Raw genomic sequence first — 24,410 nt, 5'->3', positions numbered from 1 at the left:
CAATCAAAACTTTAGTCAAACAGCAAGTACATATACATACCTTTACTCATAGCTTATTTTGCGATCGTTCGTTGCCTTTTCACATGCGCAATTAAACCGCAAACCTTACGTTCATACTACCCCAATTCAGCGCGCTATAAAACAGATAATGAACTATCAATTTTGAAGTGCTGCTGCCGCCACTATATGCTGTTATCCGTGTTTACTGATACGCAGCAAGAAACTTTATTTATTACTTAACACAACTGTGCTGTTCGAATGTAGATTAGACGTAGTTGGCAAAACTACTTTTTTTTCAGTCAGATTCTGATTCTGGCCCACTGTGCATCGGTTCCGTTGAAAAGTGGCAAACTTACAGAAAATAAGTGTGATTGGTGTATTTTTAGAATAGGATTTCTAATATTACTCGATTGTAAAATTTTAATAAGCAATACCACGACAGCTACTTTTAAATAATGTATATAGAGTAATCATAACAATACACAGTACTAGAAAAAAAATACTACAGTGTATTTAATATATGTACCTTTTTTTTTCCTGAAAACTTGTCTGGTACACTGAATTATTCGGATGGAAAACACAATCACACAAACAACTATGAAATCGAAAGTAGTACGCCATTATTGAAATTCGTATTGTAACGCACTGAGTTATTCAGATTGAAAACAAGTAAAGCAAACTTATGACTTCAATAATTTATATGCAGTTTATATGATTCCTTTCGGCAGTGACAAATATTTTCTGTAGATAACTTTCGAAAAGCAGTAAATCAGTTATTAATAATAAATTTATTCATGGTGGTTCATTCCATGTCTTTTATTTTTTTATTTTTATTTTTTTTATTTTTATTTTTTTTATTTTTTTTATTTTTATCATCATCATTATTATTATTATTATTATTATTATTATTATTATTATTATTATTATTATTATTATTATTATTATTATTATTATTACTATTTTTTTTAACATATGCACATTCTAATATTGTAGTAACTATCTCTTGTTAATGAGCTACAAGTGTTTTCCTTGGAGAAAGAGATGTTTTGAGAAAATCTTAAGGGAATTCATATCTCAAAACCTCCGCTACCTTTCGACAAGCAGTCAGGTGCCAATAAATGACAATTGAGATGGTTAGCTTTAACCTTGACAATTTTCCGGAATTACTGAATCTCCCCACTGTTGAAAGGAGCCGATATAGCTAATGGTTTTAATTTACCAAAACAGACAGGGTAAACAAATACGTACAACCATTTCCTGAATTCCTGTACGTGCTTTTTCTTATTCGCATCTTCCTTCACCACCTCTTTGTCAGAGTAGCGTTCTGACCATTGACCTCCAAGAACAAATCGTGGTTACTCTATGCTTCTCTGTCTCCAGTAATAAATACAGAACATTTGGCTCTCATACGGGAATATGAAAGAATGAAGAAAAATAAGAAAACGTATTCGCGTGGCCAAGATACGCAGGTAAATTTATCATTGTCAACATAGGATAAACATTGCTTCAATGCGGCCAACTTACAGAGTAATAAATAATGAATATCTTATGGGAAAATGCAGGTTCAAGACGAACCAAGCGAAGATAAGCAGGTGGCCAACTTAGAGAGGTGGCCAAGTTGACAGGTTTTACTGTATATCAAAATGAAGCTTTAACGTATATTTTCAAGATGCAAAAGTTAAAAGTGTTTTACATCAAAAAAATTAACAACTCCGTGGAAAAGGATTGGTAAAGAAATCTACTGGGTTACAAATTCACCGGCATTGTTTCAATATTTGCCTGGTGGAACTAAGAAAAAACTGTGGAAAAGCCTCGATCAGATTGGCTGGTCGCAAAATTCGAACCTGAAGACTTACGTATCTAGTTGAGTTCTGGTAAAGGAAACCTGAAATATTTGTGTGGCTTGTTGAGTTGAGCTGGTAATATGGGATTTTCCCCCTCGCTTAGCGTAGTATGAGTGGTATTGGTATTGTAGCTTAGTATTTTTCTCCATCGTATTTCAAAGTGAAACCATTTTTTTTTTTCTTTTCGTTCTGATTGAATTATCTCCAAGTTACAGTTGGATAAACAGTAATTTTATGACTGTTTACGTCTAAAAGTTTTATCATGGACCTGGCTTCATAACACTAGAGACACCACAATGCCTCATGTCGGGGGAATATTAGTTGGCATGTGGGAGTTAATATTAGTTAATGTTAATGTAACGTAATGAAACCATAATTACTCAATACTTGCTACATGGAATCCTTATTCCTAGTTCTCAGTCTATTGCGTATCGTCCTTTACGTCCATGTCCAAATTTCGAATGGACATTCCCTTTCTGACTAAAAGTTTTGATTTAATGATTTCATTGTGTAGAACTCTCCAATACAGTACATACCAAAAATCTCAGGAAAATGTTATTTAGTTACGGAGATATAAAGAACACAAAAATGGAGTGCTTACGTCACGGTAACAGAAACAGGCTGTTTGGCGCGACGTCACATATCGGGTCCCCTCTCTGAGCCGCATTTTGAAATTTCAGGGAGTGCTTTCATATTGCAGTTTCTTACTGTAATATACAAATAAGCTTAGTGGAATAGTAAAAGGGAAGTGACAAAATCCTGTATATAAAAATAATGTGTTAGTAAGACCTATTTTCCTAGTATAAAATACACTAACAGTCATCTGTAATGTTCTATCATTACAAATATTTTAGGTACATATATCAACAGAATTATTTTATTACATTAGACCAGAAACATTAGGAGTCTTAACTACAACATCAGATCAAATATAAAAATAAATCGTACACAGATTGAGAATATTCAGGCCACGATATTTAGTTACAAATAGCTTTTCTTTATTTTCAAAACTTGACTCCTAGTGCTTTGAAAGTTCATGTTCTGTTGGCATCTATATATATTCTCCCTTCTTAGTGGTACATGTTGAAAACTTGTAGGCATACATACAGCAGCGTCATTTCAGACTTCGCTTGAGGGGGGCAAGAGCACCACCGACATAAGATTTTCACGTTTCGTATTAGTAAATTAGTAGACAATCCATTAAATTATATGCATTTCTCAAACTCTTGGGGGAAGGGGGGAATTGTCCCTTCCTGCCACCCTAAATGACGCCCCTGCATACATATTATAAATTTAGTGAATTTCTATGCTATTATACTATGGCTACAAATATAGCACTTTCTGTACCAAAAAACTCTTAATGCCTTTTAGGAAAAGTGTATCCCACTGATTTTTTTTTTTTTACATAGCTTCTATCACTTACTGTACACACTAGAATTGATCACCATACACTATTCCTACAACTAATCATATCTTAATGGTATAAGAACTCGTATTATATAGCTTCTTCACTGTTTTAATATATTTCCACAAAGAAAATGCATTCGTGACCACCGCAGTGGTTTGGAGCTAAAGAAAGCTATAGCAAACAGAGGTAGACTAGTAGTACAGATGGTTAGGCTCCTGAAAGAGTATCATGAGCAAGAACAGTGCTCGAAAATATTGTTTCTGACCTAGGCGCCAATTCTCAAAAGTAGGCACCATAATAATAATACAAGTACAGTTTAATACATCGGCCTACATGTTTTGAATTTTAATTATGTAGGCGCCAGACTTGTATTTCCAGTCGCCATAGCTACCTGGCGCCCGGAGTTTTTCGAGCTTAAACGGAAGGAACATTAGCAGAAATTCATTATTTATTGGATGTGTTATTACTTTGAAACTTTTCTTTTCGACAGCCTCATACGAAATTTCTCTCGTCAGCTTTTGAGTGTGAGTAATGTTTGTAATATTGTGGTATACTTGCAAAGATTAGATCGTGAAATCATTGTGTTTTGTACGTTTTCTGAGGTCCACAAGATAGTTTAAAAAAAAATTCAGAAAAGCAAATGCTTGAGCAGTTTAAACCCTTTGTTTAAGATTCGTTACTGTAAATTGGTTTCCTTTATAGTATTTCTTCACTCACTGGAACTGAATATTACGTATATTACTTGTCATGACAAATGCATTCGTACTTATTCAATAATCGTGGCACACGTGGATAAGTGGTGTAGTGCTCGCCTCTGGTGCGAGGGGTCTCTGGTTCGATTCCAGGCCATGTAAATTTGTAGTGAGTAACATCGTGTCCATGAGTTTTCTCACGGTTCTAGCCTTTTCTCCCGCATGACCATTCCACCAATTATCTTATAATCATACAGTTTCATTAATCATTCGTCTCTTTTCCCCTATAGGGTATAAATGTAGGGGATGTGAAACTAGAATTATCATTTGGTTTCCTTCAGTAATCAACCAATTGGAACTAGCTTGTTATTATTACTGTGCTGTTATATCTGTTGATTTGTTGATTTTAATGTTAATTCATGTGTTCAAAACACTTCAGTTGATTTCTAAATTTTAACATGAACCACTACATACCAAACTCTATCAATTATATATATCAGCTATGTACATTTCATGGACTGATATAATACCGTAAATTCACAAGTATTTTCCATTAGCTAAAGAAAACGACAGTGAAATAATATTGTTTCGTGTAACGTAGTTCGATAATAGTACTGGAGGATTCCCAGAAGACTCATAGATATGATTATCATCTTAAGTTTGTGCGTGCAAGTATGGAATTCGGTAGAGAATTTATATTATTCTTACAGAAGGAAATGGCTTCTCCAGGGCATATTTCCTCGGGTTCTTCCCCAAATGCATTCCTTATGGAATCAACAACGAACTTACATCCAGAAATTAGCACTTTGCTATCAAATCACCCTACTTGTATATCGGTGTTTGTTTTCTGGACTATGAATAGGATTTCGCTTCGTAAGGTCAGTTGATGATCCAAACATCAAGTCATTAATTAGTGTATTAAGTCAGGCTTGAAACAATGTCCATTTACGTAAAATTACTATCACAACAACCTTCGTGTGCTTTTACGTGTAGCTTACATTACAGCTTTTAAAAGAACTGCATAAGTACGTATGCTCATAGACACTGATAGTGCTGTCCTGCCAAGGAGAGTACATTAGTTACATATTTAAATGGTTTGGTAAATTCAATGCATTGACTTTATTGCTGAGTAATAATATGTGTTAAATATTTGGTTGTATAATATTGCAAATTAGTACAATACAACTTTATCTTTAGATATTCAAGTGTATTCAAATAATTGATAATAAATAGACATATAGTTTACTTTTCAAAGAAGCCCTAAATTCTGTTACTTATTTTTTAAATTTTTTATTTCATTAGCAATGTCGTCGTACACACTTGAAAAATATGCATTGTATCTTTCACAAAGCTGTTTTCCTAATGAGCGGCGCAGACAGTTTCCCCTGAACCGACCGGTGACGTGCAAACATGGCGGTCATTATTTTAAGCGCATGAGTAACAGACCAAAATTCAGTTGCAAATTTCGACTAATAGAATCATCTCATGAAAGAAAAGAAGTGTTTTCCGTAATGAGCTAACTCTGAAGTATTTTATAGAGAAAAAAAAATCCATGGAAGTATCCATTATTCATATACCGTTTTGAACTATAGGGAAACAGTAACTACCCTACTTCTGCTAACTCAGTAGCTACAGTAGATAAATGGGCTAAAATCTAGCCGCTGTCAGAACACAGAGACAAAAAGCGAAATCCAATCTATAAGATTTTAGGTCAAGATTTACTTTCAGTTTAGGTCTTTTAGATATAAGTAACATCCTATAATTTACAATATATAGTATGAACAATGCCAGTGTAAAACATATGTTTCCCTCCCCAAATTCTTCTCTGACTATAGCACGAATCTGTGAAGCTCCAGTAATGTAAGTAAATGCTCAGATACGTGAGCTTTCTTTTAATGTCTTTTGCATTGTAATTATGTAAAGTAACGTAATAACTGTTTAGAGTTATCTATTTCATTTTGAGTCACCCTAAACTAAAAATATGTTACAGACAGATTATTATTCTTTTTTCATACCTCTGTATACTTAAATATAATATTATTATATTTACTCGAAAACAGTTTACCATGTTTTACTATCTGTTTAACTCTTACTTGTTTATACATGAAATACCAAAGCTTGAAATCCATTTATCAAAAGAATTACTCATTACAAGCCATAACCTAAAACTTCTACATCAATCTTGTCTTCTCTTTAAAAGAAGGCATGTGTACCAAACTATAGCAGATTCTGCCCTGACATAGATATTATCACTATCTTGAAAAATAACTCGACTCTTAAACATTGAACTTAGAACGCATAATCAAATTATTCCTTTTTTGACGCACATTTCTTCATCCCCGTTTTAGGTGCCTTCCTTTGTTGTTGCTCTTTCCTCATTTGCTTCACCTGCTTCTTCACGTCTATCATTGTTTTAATCAGAAGAGCCATAACCTGTTCTCGATTTATTGTACACCGTTGTTCTGCATTGGATACTTCTAGATTAACTTCTATTGAACCTACGGACTGCACATTCTTTGAAGTATCTCATTTACAGTGTGGGGGCTCAGTACTAGCCAAGTAGAAAGTATTCAATGCACGAGAACAGTCTGCCTGTGCTCTGCCTTTGTTCAATGGATAGGACAAAACTGCTTGTAATCATATACAATACTATTCTGTGTGTTTGTTTTCATCCGTTTTTATTTATTTATCCTCTTTTCAGCCATTGTATTCCAGAATTCCTGAGCAACAGCCAATAGAAGGTGAGAAAAGAGAAATATCTGAAGAAATTGTGCCTCCAAAGCCAGCTCCTCGTAGAAGTAAAATGTCTGCCGATTCACGATCTAACACAGTTTCTTCCGAAGATAACGCACTAAGTGAGGAGAAGAATCAAGCAATTGATAATACTGAAGATGCATTGAAAGAAGGTAATTTTTATATTATTATTAGTATTATTATTGTCTGCGACATAGTACGGATAAAAGACTAACTATGTGTAGTGGATTACAAACTAATCCAACTTTTCTTTTATCAGCAGTAACACTCAAAAGTACGGTATGACCAGGTACAAACTGCCAATTAGTCGAATGTTCCAACCCTTATAAAAGTTTTGTCATGGTCACCAGAAAGCTCAAGAAAATTCTTCTTCCCTTGAATAATTTCTCCTGTAGATTCTGTTAGAAATAAGTTGGTTTGGTTTGAAGCAAACTATAATATGACAATAAATGAAAATGTTAGTTTGATACGAATAAAATGTCCAGTTTGAAGCCTGGAGGGGAACTCCTCAACCACACAACACAGGAATGGACTAAAATCGTGTGACTAACATTACTCATCTAGCAAACGGGCATGGAAAAATGTAGGCGCTAATGCAGACGAGTTAGGCGTACGCCATATCGCTGTCGCTCGGCGGCTTCGTGCAATCGGTAAGGTAAAATGTTGGACTTGTGGCTGTTGGAGTTGACACCAGTCAACAAGAATCATCATGTGAAGGTGGTGTGCAGTTCTCTGAGTGTAAGAAATAATCGGGAAGGTTTCCTGCATCGGATTGTCATTTCAGATGAAAATTGAATTTGCTACGACAATCATAAACGTACAGGACAATCACTGCGTTGTGATCAATATTCAGGACTGTCTCCTCAGCGACCTCTTCCTTGACAGAAGGTGTTGTTATTGGAATGGTTGTCTATAATGGAAGTGATTCATCATGTTTTTCTAAGGCAGACGAAATCATCTATAGAGATCGTTACAATGGTGAACTTTATGAAATGTGCTTCAAACTTACGCGCAGACATCCAGCAGTAGTCATCAAACATAGTATCTTCGTGTTTACGACACTGTCCACCCACATGTCGCGCAAAGGACGGTGTAGACTCTCCATGAATTGCAGGATGAAACTCTTCGTCACTCACCCACCGAATTCTCCCGATATTTCTCCCACTGAATACCACGTCTTCCGGCATCTCAATTATTCATGGAAGTGAAGATGTTCCCTGATGATTGTCGTGCGCGTGAGGACATCCTCGTTTATTATTATTATTATTATTATTATTATTATTATTATTATTAGTAGTAGTAGTAGTAGTAGTAGTAGTAGTAGTAGTAGTAGTAGTAGAAGAAGAAGAAGAAGAAGAAGAAGAAGGTAGTCCAAGATCTACGTTCGGTCACCATATATTAATAGATACCACCTGAAATCTTCACTTGTTTAACACGAAAGCTTTATAATATTTCACTCGACTTCATTAATCTTCATCAATTGGTACCAGTTGGTACTAAAATTATTATATTTCCTTTAAATATCAGGGATGCAGGGTATCTTTCCCATAAGTCTTTTTACAGTATTCTTTTCCCCTAATGAATCCTGATGGAATTGAGAGAAATGTAGTACGATGGTGCCAGGTTCGGAAGTATATATCCCTGTGAGGGCTTACCCAAGAGACGACGGGTTGAGCGTAATGCTATGTGTCATCCGCCGAAAAGCAAAGAAATTAATGAAAGAAATTCTTAACAATGAAATATAAGGATTCAAACTACTGATATATAACATTCTGTTGACATCGTGTTCGTTACGTATCCCTTGATCTATTGATCTATCCTAATGACTTTGGATAATTTCCTCTATTGAATGCCCACCCTCCTGGCAGTAATACGTAGTATATACTGTAATGTGTACCTCTGCCACCTTTCCTGGAAGTCTCACACAACCTCGGACGTGAATTGAAGTTTCATATAGCCCCGGGAAGAGAGATAGTAAGACTCACATTAAGAATAATTTAACACCTAATAATCGTACCCAATAGGCGATATTCTCTTGAGCTTCGCTGCACATAATAACGTAACAAAAGAAACATAATAGCAAGCACATATAAATATAACGTAGTCTTACCTTGCTTATTTATAACACTAAATTCAAAAAATTTAAATGAGTAATATCATAAAAACAGAAAATAAAATCAGTTTAGAAACGATTGGACTTATTGGGTTGAAACACACATTATTTACATTATTTATATTATTGACAATGAATTGATTTCACTTAAAAAAAAAATATTTGTAAAATAATGGGCCCTTTGAAAATACGAATTCGCGAACACGCTTACGACTCACGATTAATCACACGGTGTTGCTGTGACAGATGAAGTTCACGAGAAGATTCTGATTTATATTCCTCTTCTACACCCTTCACTATCATCCCTAATGTTAACTTCTTGATTAGCAGTATCTTCGTTGTATCTCACTTATACAACACATTTTTTTTTTTTTTTTTTTTTTTTTTTGTTAAATATTGATTCTATTGAATTAAATGTTGGAGAGAAAATCACTATTTTCGCCGAATCACTTCACACTGTCCAGAAGACTATTTCTATTTTTCTTCATTTATACCACAAGTAATTATCGTAGGTAGAACAAATGTATGTGGTAGATATTAGATTTATAGTTTTACATGTCTGCGTAATGATAAATAGATTTTTGGAAAATTTGAAAGACCACTTAAAAATTTTTGGAAGATATCTTCACTGACTTTCGGTAGTAGCTACATCTGAACACGCACTGCCCGCCTCTACGTTCTTGCAGACAAAGGAGGGCGGACTGAAACAAATATTGTTTGAATATAGTTTCAGTGAGTCTACGTACTATTTTTAAATAATGTAGCTTTATAAACACTACTAAAAAAAAAAAATGAGTATTTATAAATTAAACGACTAACTCGTAGGCTCTGGATACTTCACCCAATATCGATCAATTACAAATAATTAATTACATTGATATACTGAGCAATGAATTGCGTAGGCGTGAGTGAGGGAATACACAAATACCTTGCCAAACATGGTTCGACGAGAGGTGCTGAGCTGTCTTAAGAGAAGGGGCACCTTCCGGGGGAGTAAATACCATAATTCTGCTCTTCTGCGAATTTCGACTGGCACAACGTCCGAGAATTTTTCTAATTTATATGAGGGTCACACACATAATATACAACGATATCGTTATAGTAGTTAGATCCATATAGTAGTTAGTATAGTCGTTATAGTATTTGGAGTAGTTGTAGAGACATATTCAGTTAAATTCTTTATATATTTTTTCCCTTATAATTCTTAGGGGCTTCCGAGGTAGAGGAAGTTGATAAAGAGGAAAGCCTACCAGTATCCGAAACGATCATAGTGGAGCCTGAAGAAAATCCATTGGAGCCGAATGAGGAAGTTGAGGTGGATGCTTGCGAATGTAATCCTGAGGAACCAGTAGAAGAGTGTGAAAGCAAAAAGGAAGGTGAGTACTTAAGTACTTAGTTATTAGATAGATCGTTGCTAAATACAGTAATTCCTTGCATAACGCGGTTAATTGCTTTCAAGAGACGTCCGCGCTACACAAAACCACGTTGTTCAAGGCCTATTCACATGGGTTTAAATTTGAATTTGTACATCACAAAAATTTAGGATATTAAACAAGTTCGGAAATGAATATTTATAAACTGATCAGAAAATATCCTTAAACATATGGAAGTTGTGAAAAAAAATATGTAAATTCTTCTTCAATTGAGGACCTGAATTGAAAAATATCCCAAGACAACTTTTTTCTTATTTTAAGTTTATTATTGTTATTTTATTTGCCGGCATCTATATTCTATAAGCTATACACTTGCATAATATTACAGCCTAAGTAGAACTCAAAATCATTTTTTAATACAAAATAATTTCAGCTCAATAGAATAGCATCTCAAGCTCTGTGACTTGATATATTATTCGAAGCTATTAAGAGATTTATGATGTTTCTGCATTCAGGCAAATCACGTCGCTGCAATGGAAAACTTTATTGACTGAGAAAAAAGTTGAAAGCACGGTGGCTTAGTAGTAGAGCACTTACTTCTGGTGCGTGGGGTTCCTGGTTCGATCTCCGGTCAGGTAAGTTTATATTGGACAACATCGTGTCCGTGAGTTTTCTTGGCGTACTCCCGTTTCCCTTCCACTTCTCATTTCACTTCTTCCATCATCATTCACTTGCCTTACTTATCGTCTCCTTTAGCTTAAAGGGCATAAACGTGGGACGTTAAACTGAAGTTTTTTTTTTTTTTTCATTTCACTGAGAAAAAGTTTATTTGGCTGTAATGCTTTATTTGACCTTAGTCGTAATAGACGAGAAACCGAAGTTAGTCGCCTCTCAAATATTTAATAACATTATTGGAATCTTTCGTCCGCCTTTTGAAATAGGTGTGGCAGTACTTTTTTATATATTTGGTTTCGGTACATCTTTATATGTAATATCACAACAGTATGTAAATCACAACGATCATTAAACAGTATTATAACATAACACAGTGGCACCATTTCAGAATTTGCTTTTGGGGTGAGAGGGGACAAGATTTTCCAGTATAGTAGAGTTTTACGTTTTTCATTATTATGTTAAAATGTAAACCAATTTGAACATATAACGGTACTGAACAACACAAACATATTTCAAATTGAGGACTTGAATTGAGAAACATCCCAAGTCCACAGACATATGTATGAACATATTTTTCACGTCCATATATCTGCGTCACGCAGTTGCAGCTTTAAAGATGGACAACAAGAAACGTAATAAGACAAACAAACAAACAACAATCCAAACAAAAATATTCAATATTATAATGTTTTGTTGCCTCCTGAAAAAAACGGTACTCTGGTGGACTTGGGACGTTTTTCAATTCAGGCCTTCAATTGTAAACGAAAAATTATACATTTCAATACTAACCTTCGTGTATTCCTGTAAGACGGAATTATCTTCAAATGCTTCTATATATTTCTGTCATAAGTATCAAGTGCCTTTTGTCGGGATGTTTCAAAGCTTAAAACATAACCACTTTTCATTTCATAAATCTCTGGCGGTCTGTTCATTAATTGCTAGAGAGTGTCATAAATTTATAACAATAATTAATACAGCAAGTTTGACCCAAACCTCATAACTTATTGTTTGACTGCAGTCGATGCATTGGTCACTCCCGACTTTTATGTGTTCCGTACGTTTAATCACCAGATGAAATCTTTCAGTTTTACGTCCCACAGTCTAAAAGAGACGGATGATTAAAGAAAGTGAGTGATTTATGAAAAGAACTAATGGGATGAAAATGTCGGAGAAAAATAGTGAAACATGAGAAAATCCGCGGACATGATGTTGTCTACCACAAGCTCACGTGGCCTGAGATCGAAGTGGGGATCCCATACACCAAATGATAACGCTCTATCACTGAGCCATCCTTCTCCCATTCTCCAATTGAAGTTAATATCGTCATATCATAAATCAATACTCGATTTGACTTTTGCAATTTTGAAGGAATTTACCAAAACTTTTATATACGAAATTAGTTCGGAAACTAAGTTCCGTTTTATAATAGAAAAGAAATCGAGTACAGATAAAGAAAGCAATGTATTGCACAAAAATCAATAACACTTACAACTATTTTTCCACAAGAGCTTCCGTAATTTTCTAGGCATTTTTCATAGCGTGGTATAAGTTTATGTATTCTATCAACCATGTGGTAACATGTTCCTTTAACTCTTCATTGCTGTTGAAGCGCTTACCACCAAGGAAAGACTTGAGATGCAGAAAGAGATGGAAGTCGCTAGGAGGTAGGTCGGGACTGAACGGAGGATGGCGAAAAACATCTCAGCCAAATCTTTCAAGGAGTTGTTTGGTCACATTTGCAGTGTGTGTTTGGGCGTTGTTGTGAGTGAAAACCATACCTTTGGAGAGCATTCCTCTGCGCTTGTTCTGTATTGCGCGGAGCAGTTTCCTAAGCGTCTCGCAAAAAACATCTTTATTAATTGTTGCACCTCGTGGTAAAAATTCAATCAGTAAAATGCCTTGTCTGTCCCAGAACACTGTGCACATGACTTGCACGGGTTTCAAGAATTGTTTTGGTTTAACCTTTGTTGGGGACGAAGTGTGCTTCTATTCCATGGATTGTCATTTCGTGTCAGGGATGTCATAAGCAACCCAAGTTTCATTCAACCCGTGACTACCTGCGATAAAAAGTTCTTGCCATCATCGTGATAAGGTGTCAGAAAATCAAGTGTGCTGCCCATCCGTTGTTTTTTGTGTTCTTCAGTAAGAAGTTTAGGCACCCAACTTGCGCAAAGTTTACGAAAACCCAGTTTTTCAGTAACAATCTCGTAAAATGCTGTTCGTGAAATTTGTGGAAATAAAAGACTAAGAGCATTAATCGTGAATCTACGGTTGTTCTTAATCCTTTCTTCGACTGCACTCACCAGTTCATCAGAAACATCAGATGGACGCCCACATCGTTCTTCCGTTATGCACTTGATCATGTCCTTCCTTAAATTGTCGGACCCATTTTCTCATCATTGAATCATTCATTGTATTTTCTCCGTAAACCTCGTAGATTTGTCGATGAATTTCACGTGATTTTACGTTCTTCACATTCAGAAAACGAATCACAGATCTAATTTCACAAGCGGCGGGATTTTTTGATCAACGCTGCCATTATAAACAGTCACTATGAACGACACACAACACACGAGAGCGATCTCAAAATGGCGTCATTTCGTTCTGCTTGAATCAGAATAACTAGTGCGCATGAGCGGAACTGCGATGATAGCGCTGCCTCGGAGAAAAACCGAAACGGAACTTATTTTACGAACTTTCTATCGTATTTACGAGACGCATCCAGTTAGTAAGTTTCCCATGCGTCCCATAGCTAGAAAACCGTATGTTGCATGAAGCGACTGCGTGTACGTGAGAGAGTAAGGCCCTAACATGGCGAATGCGTCAGCAGAACTTCCCTAATTCTCTCAGTAGCGTCGCGGCAGTGATTGAATATTGGCGTTCCTATTCCAGCTCCCGCCGCGTGTGAAGTGCGAGCAGTGATAAAGTTTTTGAATGCACAGGGCATAGCACCAATCGAAATCCATCGTCAGCTGCCAGGTCCATGGGCCTAACGGCATGAGCAAGCAGTTCCTGCAGATTTTCCGCTCCTTATTGCACACCACTGTCACCAAGTGCCTGTTGATCAAGAAGTTTTATGTTGAAGCAACTGACCCTAGAGCACAAAGCAAGGCGCACAGGGCCAGCATTGACATTTGTGCAACGATACAGCTGACGATGGATTTCAATCGGTGCTATGCCCTGTGCATTCAAAAACTTTTATCATTGCTCGCACTTCACACGTGGCGGGAGCTGGAATAGGAATGTCCATCTTCAACCACTGCCATGACGCTACTGAGAGAATTAGGGAAGTTCTGCTGGCGCATGTGCCATGTTAGGACATTACTCTCTCACGTACACGCAGTCGCTTCGCGAAACATACGGTTTCCTAGCTATGGGACGCGTGGGAAACTTACTTTCTGGATGCGCCTCGTACCATGTCCGCTTGTTCGGGAGAAAAAAAGTACTGAATCAATCATCACCAAATTTGGTCAGAATGTAGGTCAAAAATTAAGAATCAACTTTGTTTTTGGAGTCGATATTCAAACTGAAAGTGGTAAAATTAAGCACTTCAAACGCACTATTTTCTATTAAAAGTTACATGAGTGGTGCTTCTGTGTCGTTTGAAAAAAAAAAAAAAAGTGATATTTCGTTTACTTTATTCATCTCAAAATTGGCGAATGTGTTATTATTGAGGGATTATTTCCTAAATTGCTATTTATTTCATATTTGTTTTTCTTCTGGTGTGCAGGAAGAAGATATCTTCACATAATGTCAAGATTTATAGTTTTGAAAATCTGTCTGTTTCTGAAGTGAGGCAACTTAACTGTAAAATAATATTGACTGAATAAGGTGGCTGCCATATTTGTTAATCAAAATTATGGATATGGAAACACTGTTATTTGGATAAACAAAAGAGGGCAGTCATTTTGTATTTAATGTTTTATAGTTAAGTTATCCCATTTCAGAAGCAGACGGACTTACAAAGAAATTAATTTTGATTTTATGTGAAGATATCTTTTTTTCCTGCACACCAGGAGAAAAACAAAGTATTGAATTAGGAGGTAAAGAAATAATACGAGAGTAATAACATGTTCCTTAATGTCGACAGAAATAAGGACAACGAAATATAGCAGTTTTTTCAATCTTCACGACGCATCACTTACGTAAATAAATTTTGATTTTTAATTAGCAGTAGGGTTAGATTTATTCCACTATACATTATGTCAACCATTAATATTTATAAAAATTATGATCATTCTTGTATAGGTAATTTTTTCGCGCCCATCTTGTAGTTCATATAATAAAATTTTGCTTATAATGCCACACTTTAATGTGAAAGTTTATAGTTTTCGATGCTTCTTTCTCAGAAAAAGCAGAAGACGCTGTAGATGAGGTTGACAATGCAGAAGTACAAGAAGAGCCTTCAGAGATCATTGATGAAAGTGTTAGTAAAGCGGAAGAGGAACAGGAGGAGGAAGGGGAAGAAGAGGCAGAAGCTGAAGCTGAAGAAGAAGAAGATGAAGCGTGTGATGTAGTTAACGGAGAAAGAGAAGAGGCTGAAATACAAGCAGAAGAAGAAGGAGAAAAACCGTGTGATGCAGGTGATGTAATTAAAGCAGAAGAAGAAGAGGCTGAAGTTGAAGTAGTTTCTGATGAAGAGGATATTAGTTCTACAAAAGCTGAAGAAGAATCAAGTAATGGCTCTGTGATGAACGGAGCGGTTCCACCATCTGAATCAAAAGTAAGATAATATTAATTACCCATTTTCTTCCATGTTTTCTTGTCATCATTTCCTCATATATATAAATTGTTTTTTGCTATTTTAAAAAGCAAATCAAAAAGAGGAGAAAATATGTGATGGACGGAATGCTCGGTTATGTCTTGTGTGTATAACATACAGGGTGGATATAATGTCTCTCCCCGGTAACAAATATTAATAACAAGAAAACTAAGAACGACAGAAGGATGCAGTTTGCGGCAAATAATAGGGATTTTTTTAAAAACTGATTTAGAGGATTTCCATATGTGCTCCATTAGTTGCCCATGCGATGTCACATGCGAAACTTGCGCGTCGGGGAATGTATTCTTGTGTTAACGCATGAACAATCTGCGTATAACTTGTATATGTATAACTTCAAGCGTTTGTGTAAAATTTTTAACACAGTTGACTTCGGGATGTCCAGTTCACGTGATGCGCAACGCAAGGATTTCCGTGGGCTTCGGATTAAAGCAATACGGACAGCTTCCACATGTTCCTCACTAACACTCGGTCTACCGCTTCTATCACGATCTAAAACACTTTCTGTTCCAATAAACTTCTTATACCATTCCTTTATGTTCTTAACATCTCGTGTTGCTCTCTATACTCTCTCTCTCTCCTGAATGTTCGTTGAACTGTGATAGGAAACTTTGTTTCATGATACCACAATACACACTTCCCTTTCTGCTGTGCTGACACCATTTTTAAACAAATGACTGTCGCGCTGCGGTCAGTTGCAGAATAAAGAAAATCTCTGGAAGTAGATGGCAGCACAAGCTGTGGCAAAATCTTGAAGTATCATACAGGCGATGTTTTCAGACCACATGCTTCTTTCGTTCTTTGTTTTCTTGTTATTAATGTTTGTTATCAGGGAGAGACTTTATGTGCGTACAGTATTTCTAAGTCAGTATGAAATTAAATTTTCAATATTTTATTTCTTAATCTGGCTTAGGTTAGTGCTTCATTACGAAAACGAATTTACAGTTCTATATTTCCGATTCGTAACAATAATTATGTATTTATCAACATAATAAGGTATGAGCAGAGTTCAGGGAACGGGATGGGTGAGGGAGGAATGTCCTCTCGTTAAAATGAATCCTTACTTTGTATGAGAAAAGTGATTTCCTGAGGAGAAATATTTCTTTCACTTTGTGGCAGAGAGTACCATGCTTTCGCGAAATTTTATTGTATTGGTAAAGAAATTTTTACTTTTTCGTTTCACTAGTATAAGTTTAAACAATGAACCTCCATCCTCGTCCACTGGGGGGTGTCAGTCCTCCAATCTAATAAATCCATTCTTCTGACCATCTGCAGCCCCATTACGAGAGTGAACTTGCAAGAATGTGATTAATTTTAATACATGCTTTTTAAGTGTTCTTTTTTTCTCTCGCTGTAAAAGTTATGTGAATTGTATTGAGCTCTCTTGTGGCTATGTGGTTAGCATACGCACCTTTAAATATACGTACATTGAATCATTTGAATATACGTATATTGACTAAGAAATTAGTATTATACAGCACACTCTGTCTATAGCATTCGCTGGTGAGTGCTTGCTGAACAGCGAGTGCTTATCGATATTCGTCTTCTGATTTAAATATTTTGTGTGTGTGTTTTCCTGTTTTGGACAAATTAGTTATTGAACCCTTCCTAGATAGTGATTATGCTTTATTTTCTTGTGAAAATGTTACAAATTCTGTGCATTTTAATATTGACTTGTTAAATATGTGATTTCTGGGTATAAGTTCCTTTTTCAACATACATCGTGACATATTAAGGAAATAGTAGAGTTCTTAAAAAGTATATCACTTGATAAATATACAGACGTAATAATTTCAGTTTTACTATTAAGTTATTTAAAATTTGACAGAGATTGTCTTTATTCTGTAATAAGTATACTACTTCCCGCTGCCTTCGTCTGTAGAAAGATAGTGCTTTGTGGATTCAAGGATTATATAGTAAAAAAAGTATGCTTTACTCTTTTTGTACGTATCCATTCGCTATAACTGCCTGTGTTCTTTGGTTTCTTATCTTCTCTTCCCAGCTGTCAGCTTCCGAGTGACAAATCTTCCAGTGCAGCATGTCTTCTGGGATACTTCACTTAATCCAGGGATCAAATCTTTCTTTATGCACTTTCACTTCATTTCACACGTACTTTAGCGGTTGATGTTTGTAGTCTGTTACTGCGTGATAAATACAACATATGAACAATATCATTGGCCTTTTCACTGCTATAGATATACCATATTGACTTGACACCTAGTCTTTCGTTGCAAGCGATGTTATCGGCTGAAGGAATTCCACTCCCTTTGGCGTAGACGGCTGCAAGGCTCTCTCGCTTAGCAATAGCTGAACTCTTATTAGCTCAACGCGTGGGTATGAGCTTTAGTTTGCATATTTGCCACGGCTCAAGACATTTTGACAGCACTATAAAAGGTAATAATGTGTTTTGTCTAATATCTGTTTATCGTGCTTCAAGTAATCAATGGGATTTTCTTGATAGCTGATAAAACTCAACTGACCAAAGCAGTATATAAATATATATATATAAGATTATATATCTGTGTTACAGTTTCGGCTATGTAACACAGCCTTCCTCAGACACATTATGAGAGAAATATCCGATTTTGACAGCTTATATACAATCTGCAAGACATGCCCACGTAAACTTTTAATTGGCTCTAAAAAGTAAATTTTTAATTAGTGTGATCATTTTCTCTTTTTGCGCACCTGTTATGAAACTCTTACTTAGGTGTTTGTCACTTACACTTTCTATTCGCTATGCCCATCTGCTGTTCTCCATTGTACACTTGCTCCAACAGCTCGTGTTGATCCTTTTAATTCTTTCTTTCTATTTTGTCTATCATCTTTTCCCATAATTCATGTATTACAAGCCCACTAGACCAATTCATCAACTTCTCCTTCCCATATTTCTTAATCCTCTGGCTTTCTTTCCACTTTTTTTTATCACACTCCTTTTCTCCCTTTCTAACCCCTTTATTCCTTCCCAATTTATCTCATGTCCCTTTTCTTTAATGTGTTTATATTTTGCGTTGTTCTCTTTTTTTAGTCTGGCATTGTCCTTATGTTGTTTTATCCTTTATTCTAATCTCGTTCCTGTTTTCCCTATATACTTTATGTCGTACGCTTTACAGTTAACTTGGTACACTACTCCTTCCTCTTCTGATCATATCTCCTTTTCTTTCTTCTTTCTTTTTTCTCTCACTTAGTCTATTATCCTCTTACCTCCTTTCCTGTAAGTTTTATTTCCTTCCTTCCTCAACAAGTTCTTCAGGATCTCTGTTTTCTCGCCTAAACTTTCAATAACAAACTATCTCTTTCCCTCTTTCTCTGCTTCCTCCTCTTTTCTTCCTCTTTTTCTTTCTTCTAAGTCTTCTCTTCTGTATCCATTTCCCTTTAATAACTGGCACAGTATTTCTATGTTTTTTCCTTCTTTCTTCGTCGCTATCTATCATTTCTATCCTCTTTCTCATGTTCTGTATAAAATTCTTCCTACTCCCCCTGTCTACGTCACTTCTCTTGTGGCAGTATAATCCGGCATCGCATTCTTTCCTGTACTACATCGTCTCGAATTTTCCTCCTATTTTCTCTATAATCATGTCCATGAAGTTGATTTTCCTCTCTTCTTCTATCTCCATTTCTTGCCTAAGCCCGTTTTCTTCGTCCTCAATTGCTTTAACAAATTTCTCCAACTGTCTCTTAGTTCCTTTCCATATTCCAAGGCAATCATCTACATATCTACAAAACATTATATGATTTTGTCCTCCTCCTTCTTTTACTTTCTGTTCCCACCTGTTTATTACAATCTCTGCTAGTACCGGACTCAGTCTCGAACCTATGCTTAGCCCCTCTTTTATCCTCACCAATTTTTCACCTATCATGCATACGCTATTCTCCCATATCAGCCTTAGGACCTTCAACACTCAAATTTCCATTTTCTTATAATCTTATTTTCCATTTCTTCTTCTATTGTTTTTAACACGTACTCCCTCTTGATGTTCGGAAACAGCGCCTTTACATCAACACTGAACAATATAGTTCTTTCTTTTCTCTCTCCCATTCGTTTTAGGACACTTTTTACCTCTTCTGTGTTTTAACTCTAGTACACTCTTGTCCTTCTCGTATCTCTTCTGCAACCTGCTTTATTTCTTCTTCCAATGATTCGAAAATGTTGTTCCTACAATCCATCACCGATCTTAATTTGATTTCTTTTCTATGTATTTTGGGAAAACCTTTCTATTCGGTATTCTTCCTGTTTTATTGATTAATTTCTTGAAACCTTGTTTTTCTCCCTCCTCAATTATTTTGTTTCTTATATCATCTTTCACATCTTTATCTCTCACTACTTCATACGTGTCATCACATAGTTCTTTTATAGTTTCTTTTTGTACCATTTTTTCTCCATTACCACTGTCGCTCCTCCTTTATCTGCCTGTTCTACCACGATGTCCTTTCTTCTCCTTAACTTTCTTAATCCTTCGTTCTCTTCTTTCTTAAGGTTTCCTGTTTTTCTATTGATGTTTTGTTTTACTATGGCTACTGCTTTCCTCCTAATTCTTTCCCTCTGTTCTGGTTCTTTTATTTCCATAATTGCTTGTTCTACTGTGAATACTACCTCTTTTACTTCTGTCTTCTCTTCTTTTACTTTAAACTTATAGCCTTTTTTTCGTCTGTTAATTTTACATTTCCCATCACTACTACCCTATTTGACCTTACTTCTTCTTGCACAGTCCATCTCTTCTTTCCTTTTTCTTTCAATCTTCCTCTCTCTTTCTCTTCACATTTCTTTTCCCAGTTCTTCAGATCTGTCATTACTTCTTCTCTCACAAATATCAATAACTTATCTTCAATTTTCGCTCTCTCTTTTTGAATTCCTTTCTCACTATCTTCCACTTCTATAGTTCTCCTCCTTAGGTGTCCCACATCAGCTGCTTTTCTGCTTTCTAATCAACTTTTTGTATCTCACTGATTGATAGATCAATCCTTTCTTAATTATCCGAAGTCCTTTCGGTGTGCTGTTCTCCTCTACACACTTCCTTAAGAACACCATTTGCTGTCTCTTAGATATCTTCTTCCTCCTTCTGTCCTTGTCTATTCTCCTTTTCAGCAAGAAGGAATTTTCTTATTGAAAGCTCTCATTCTAGCTTTCGAACTACGTATAACTTTAGAACCGGGAGTTAAATACCCAACAGCTGCTGCGAGAGGCGTAATTTTAATTCACCAAAACAGCAATTTTTATATAATCTCACAAAATTGAACTTATCGTAAATACTATTTGCTCAATTACAATAAAATTTTCAGGACTTGTAAACAAAACTACTTCACACTACACAAAAATGTATAAATAATGACATTTATCCTATAATAACAAAAATAATAATGAAAATAAAACCTTAAAAGTACTCCTTCTGTCTAGTGTTCTTGTTAATTTAGAAGTCCAACTTTGTGTGGTACAGTTTGGAAAACTAGCAGATGGCAGTCTACTCTTGAGTGACATGAGTTTTCATTCATGTGGGAAAACAACAGATGGCAGAATATGCATCATTTCGTCACTACTACACGAGACGTATACGTGTACGTAGAACTGCCCGTAGAAACACTATGAGGGTCCGTAAACGTGTACGTCGAACCGGCTTTTGAGTTAAATGAAAAATAAAATTTGACCAACGCAAACTTTTTTTTTTATTTATTTATTTATTTTTTACTGCTTATGTTACAGATTCTGCAATATATCTGTCTTCATCAGAATGTGACCGATGAATGCAAGGATATATTGCCGAAACTTTTAACACAGACCAATAATAGTAAATATTTACTATGATCAGTTTGTATTTTCATTTGTGCTCGTAGCTATGTATGCTATTACTGCGTTACAATATCGCAAATACGGATGTCAGAACGTATTGTTACGATTTCAAGAGAAAAAAGAGTTATATTGGAATACCATATAACTAGGGTATAATTCAAGTTTCTGGATTGCTGAAGATGTGGATGTAAATGAATACCTGTCAGCAATATTCATTATGTGATTATCTTGTGCACATTTATGCTTGCAATAAGTTTAATTAATAATTATTATTGTCAATGCATGAGAAAATTCACTTATAGCTAGAACTTATAATATATATATATATATATATATATATATATAAAAACTAGAAATTAGTAAATAAAAACCTGGCCTTGCAGATCACACACATTGTGGCCAACCATCTTTCAATTGGACGAAGTTCGATCTGCACATCGGCTGTCTTCGCCAATTTTACTAGCTTTCCAGTCCGAGAGTCTCATAATATAAAGTCAACCCAGAAAATTTTATAGCATACTGCAGATCAAACCCAGATGCACGCGCGATAGCACTGATTTATTACACAAGAACACATCAATTGAATAATAAGAAAATTCATCAAGTTCTATCATAATATTGAAAATAACAGTATATTGATTTGTACATTTTTGGATCAAAAGATCCAAGGGCAAAAATTTTCTTGTAGGCCTTATATTTCGAGAACTGCAAATAGTGTAGCCAAACCAAAACTAACAATTTACTCAGTATGATGTTCTTATTCCGTAAAAAATACGAAAACTCGATTTAAGGACCGTTCAAAAATTTTGTGGCCCCTGATCCACAAAATTCAATATATTTAATTCAATCAAAAATGTTCTTGTTATTTCATAGTTGAGACCTTTTGTAATCTTATATAGACGACTAAATTACTGTAAATGCAATGAAAACTTTTTCTTCATTGAAAATTTTAATTGTAATTGCAGTGGATGGAAAAGACATCTATTATACAGGGGTTGACAAAAATCTCTGCTATAAAACCGAAATATATCCAACTTATAATGTGATTTCTGTTTCCTAATCTCTCTCTATATGTAAAAAAAGTCCTGGCTGATTGATCGATTGACCAACGTCTAAGCCAAACCGCTTAAGCTAGAAACTTGATATTTGAATAGGGCATAGGATTTTTGATGTAAGGTCCCACTAACAAAGTTTTTTAGATACGCAACTAGGAAACGGGGAAAGAGGGGTGACAATTCTTATCTTAAAATGTTCATATCTGGGAATCTGTGAAGATTAGAAACACGAACTTTGGTATATGTACTTTTCATTTAAAATAATTTACCACATGCTTCAGCGTTTTTATTATTATTATTATTATTATTATTATTATTATTATTATTATTATTATTATTATTATTATTATTATTATTATTATTATTATTATTATTATTTATAGATGCAAAAAAGCCGGCTTTTTTGAATCGATGGTTTTTTCACATAAAAAGCCGGCTTTTTTGGGGAAAAAACGAGAATTTTGGAAATTTTGGCTTTTTTCATTTTCATGATTTTTCTATCTAAATAGCTTTCTTATAGTATATTCTATACTTAGATAAGAATTCCATGACCTAAATGCCATATTTCGCTCTAAAATTCACCATCAAGATGGATGGAGCACATGTTTTACGAATTAAAGCTAACATAAAGAATGTAGTATTTGAGGGCAATTTTAGAGGCTATTTAACTTTATTTTAACTTTTGAGTTATCGATATTTTTTCTTCTCGATGTCATTTCAGTTTGTCGTCTGTTTCATTTCTAAGAGCTTAATACTCTAGCTTCTAACGCAGAAGTTAAACTTACGTTTTTCTATATATCCGTTAAAGCGTACGTTTTTCAATATATCCGTCTAACCGTACTTCCACATTTCTGTTATACTGTAGCTGTGCAACGATTTAGCAATAATTTTCCGGATACAACCTTGAATACTAATTTATACAAATAATCAGTAGCGGATTTAGAAACGTACTTTGGGACGGGTTTCTCTGATTGTTTCATTTTCTAAAATCTCCTAATTTTATTTGGGAGGAGCTTGAAGTTTATGAGTACAGGCATAACTAATACTGTATTTCGTTTCGTTTATATATTTAGCGATAATCTTCCGGATACAACCTTGAAGATCATTTTATACTGAGAATCAGTGGCGGATTTAGAAAAGTATTTTGGGAGGGTTTTTTTCTTACTAATGTTTAGTTTTTCTAAACATTCGTAATTTTTATTTGACGGCAGCTTAAAGTTAATGAGTAAAGGCATAACTAATAGATATTTCATTTGTTTTAGACATTCCGTAATTTTGGGGAACAGGCTTCAGTCCGAAAGACCGCCCCCTTCCCCCCCCCTAACCCTCGCAAAACCGTCACTGCTGGTAATTAGTAATAATAACGATTTAAAAACAATAAGAAATGAAGTCAGCCAACTCACAGTACACGCACTATTTCTACTTCATAGATGGAATAAAGAAAAGTTTTGTCAGAATGGTCGAATGCTGAGTTGAATTCCGGACTTCTCGATAGAAGCGCAAAAGCTCCAGTCAATCATGTTTGTTGTGCAGTTGTATTTATCTTAACTTAAATATATTCCGTAGTCCTTTTTTTGTGTGTGTGTGTTGGTGGGGTGGGGAGAGTTCCATAATGATATGAAGGGTGTGAGCCAAGAACATGGTAACTAACAAATTTTCAATTGCTGAGTTACGCAGCATCAGATAGGCAGCAACGCATACCGCTTCGTTTAATCCCTCATGTATAGACTTATGTGAAAAATCAGCTTTCCGACTTTCAAAATGGATTGTGCAGCAGAAAATTTCTAATTTTTTAAAATAGTAAAATTATGGGTTACCATGTTCTTATCTCACACCCTTTATGTTCAATCCCTCTTGTTAAAAATACAGAAAACTTGAGGACTGAATAAACCGTGATGGTGCTTATATAAAACTGTAGAATTTCAAGAATA

The 24,410-nt window shown here is 35.3% G+C and overlaps 1 protein-coding gene across 2 annotated transcripts in view; it reads left to right on the top strand.

The window, feature by feature from the left end:
* LOC145684157 (uncharacterized) overlaps positions 1-24,410 on the top strand; it is a 143,945-nt gene that overhangs the window by 85,204 nt on the left and 34,331 nt on the right. For both annotated transcript variants that reach the window (XM_081756130.1, XM_081756140.1), the window contains exons 12-14: positions 6,646-6,850; positions 10,020-10,187; positions 15,209-15,582. In XM_081756130.1, the coding sequence (XP_081612256.1) occupies positions 6,646-6,850; positions 10,020-10,187; positions 15,209-15,582 (747 nt within the window). The remainder of the gene's footprint in view (positions 1-6,645; positions 6,851-10,019; positions 10,188-15,208; positions 15,583-24,410) is intronic.

This window comes from Thermobia domestica, chromosome 1, assembly GCF_964235325.1.
Source record: "Thermobia domestica chromosome 1, izTheDome1.hap1.1, whole genome shotgun sequence".
Taxonomy (NCBI): domain Eukaryota; kingdom Metazoa; phylum Arthropoda; class Insecta; order Zygentoma; family Lepismatidae; genus Thermobia; species Thermobia domestica.
The sequence above is the reverse complement of the archived record's forward strand: the minus strand, read 5'-3'. Positions and strand labels throughout refer to the sequence as shown.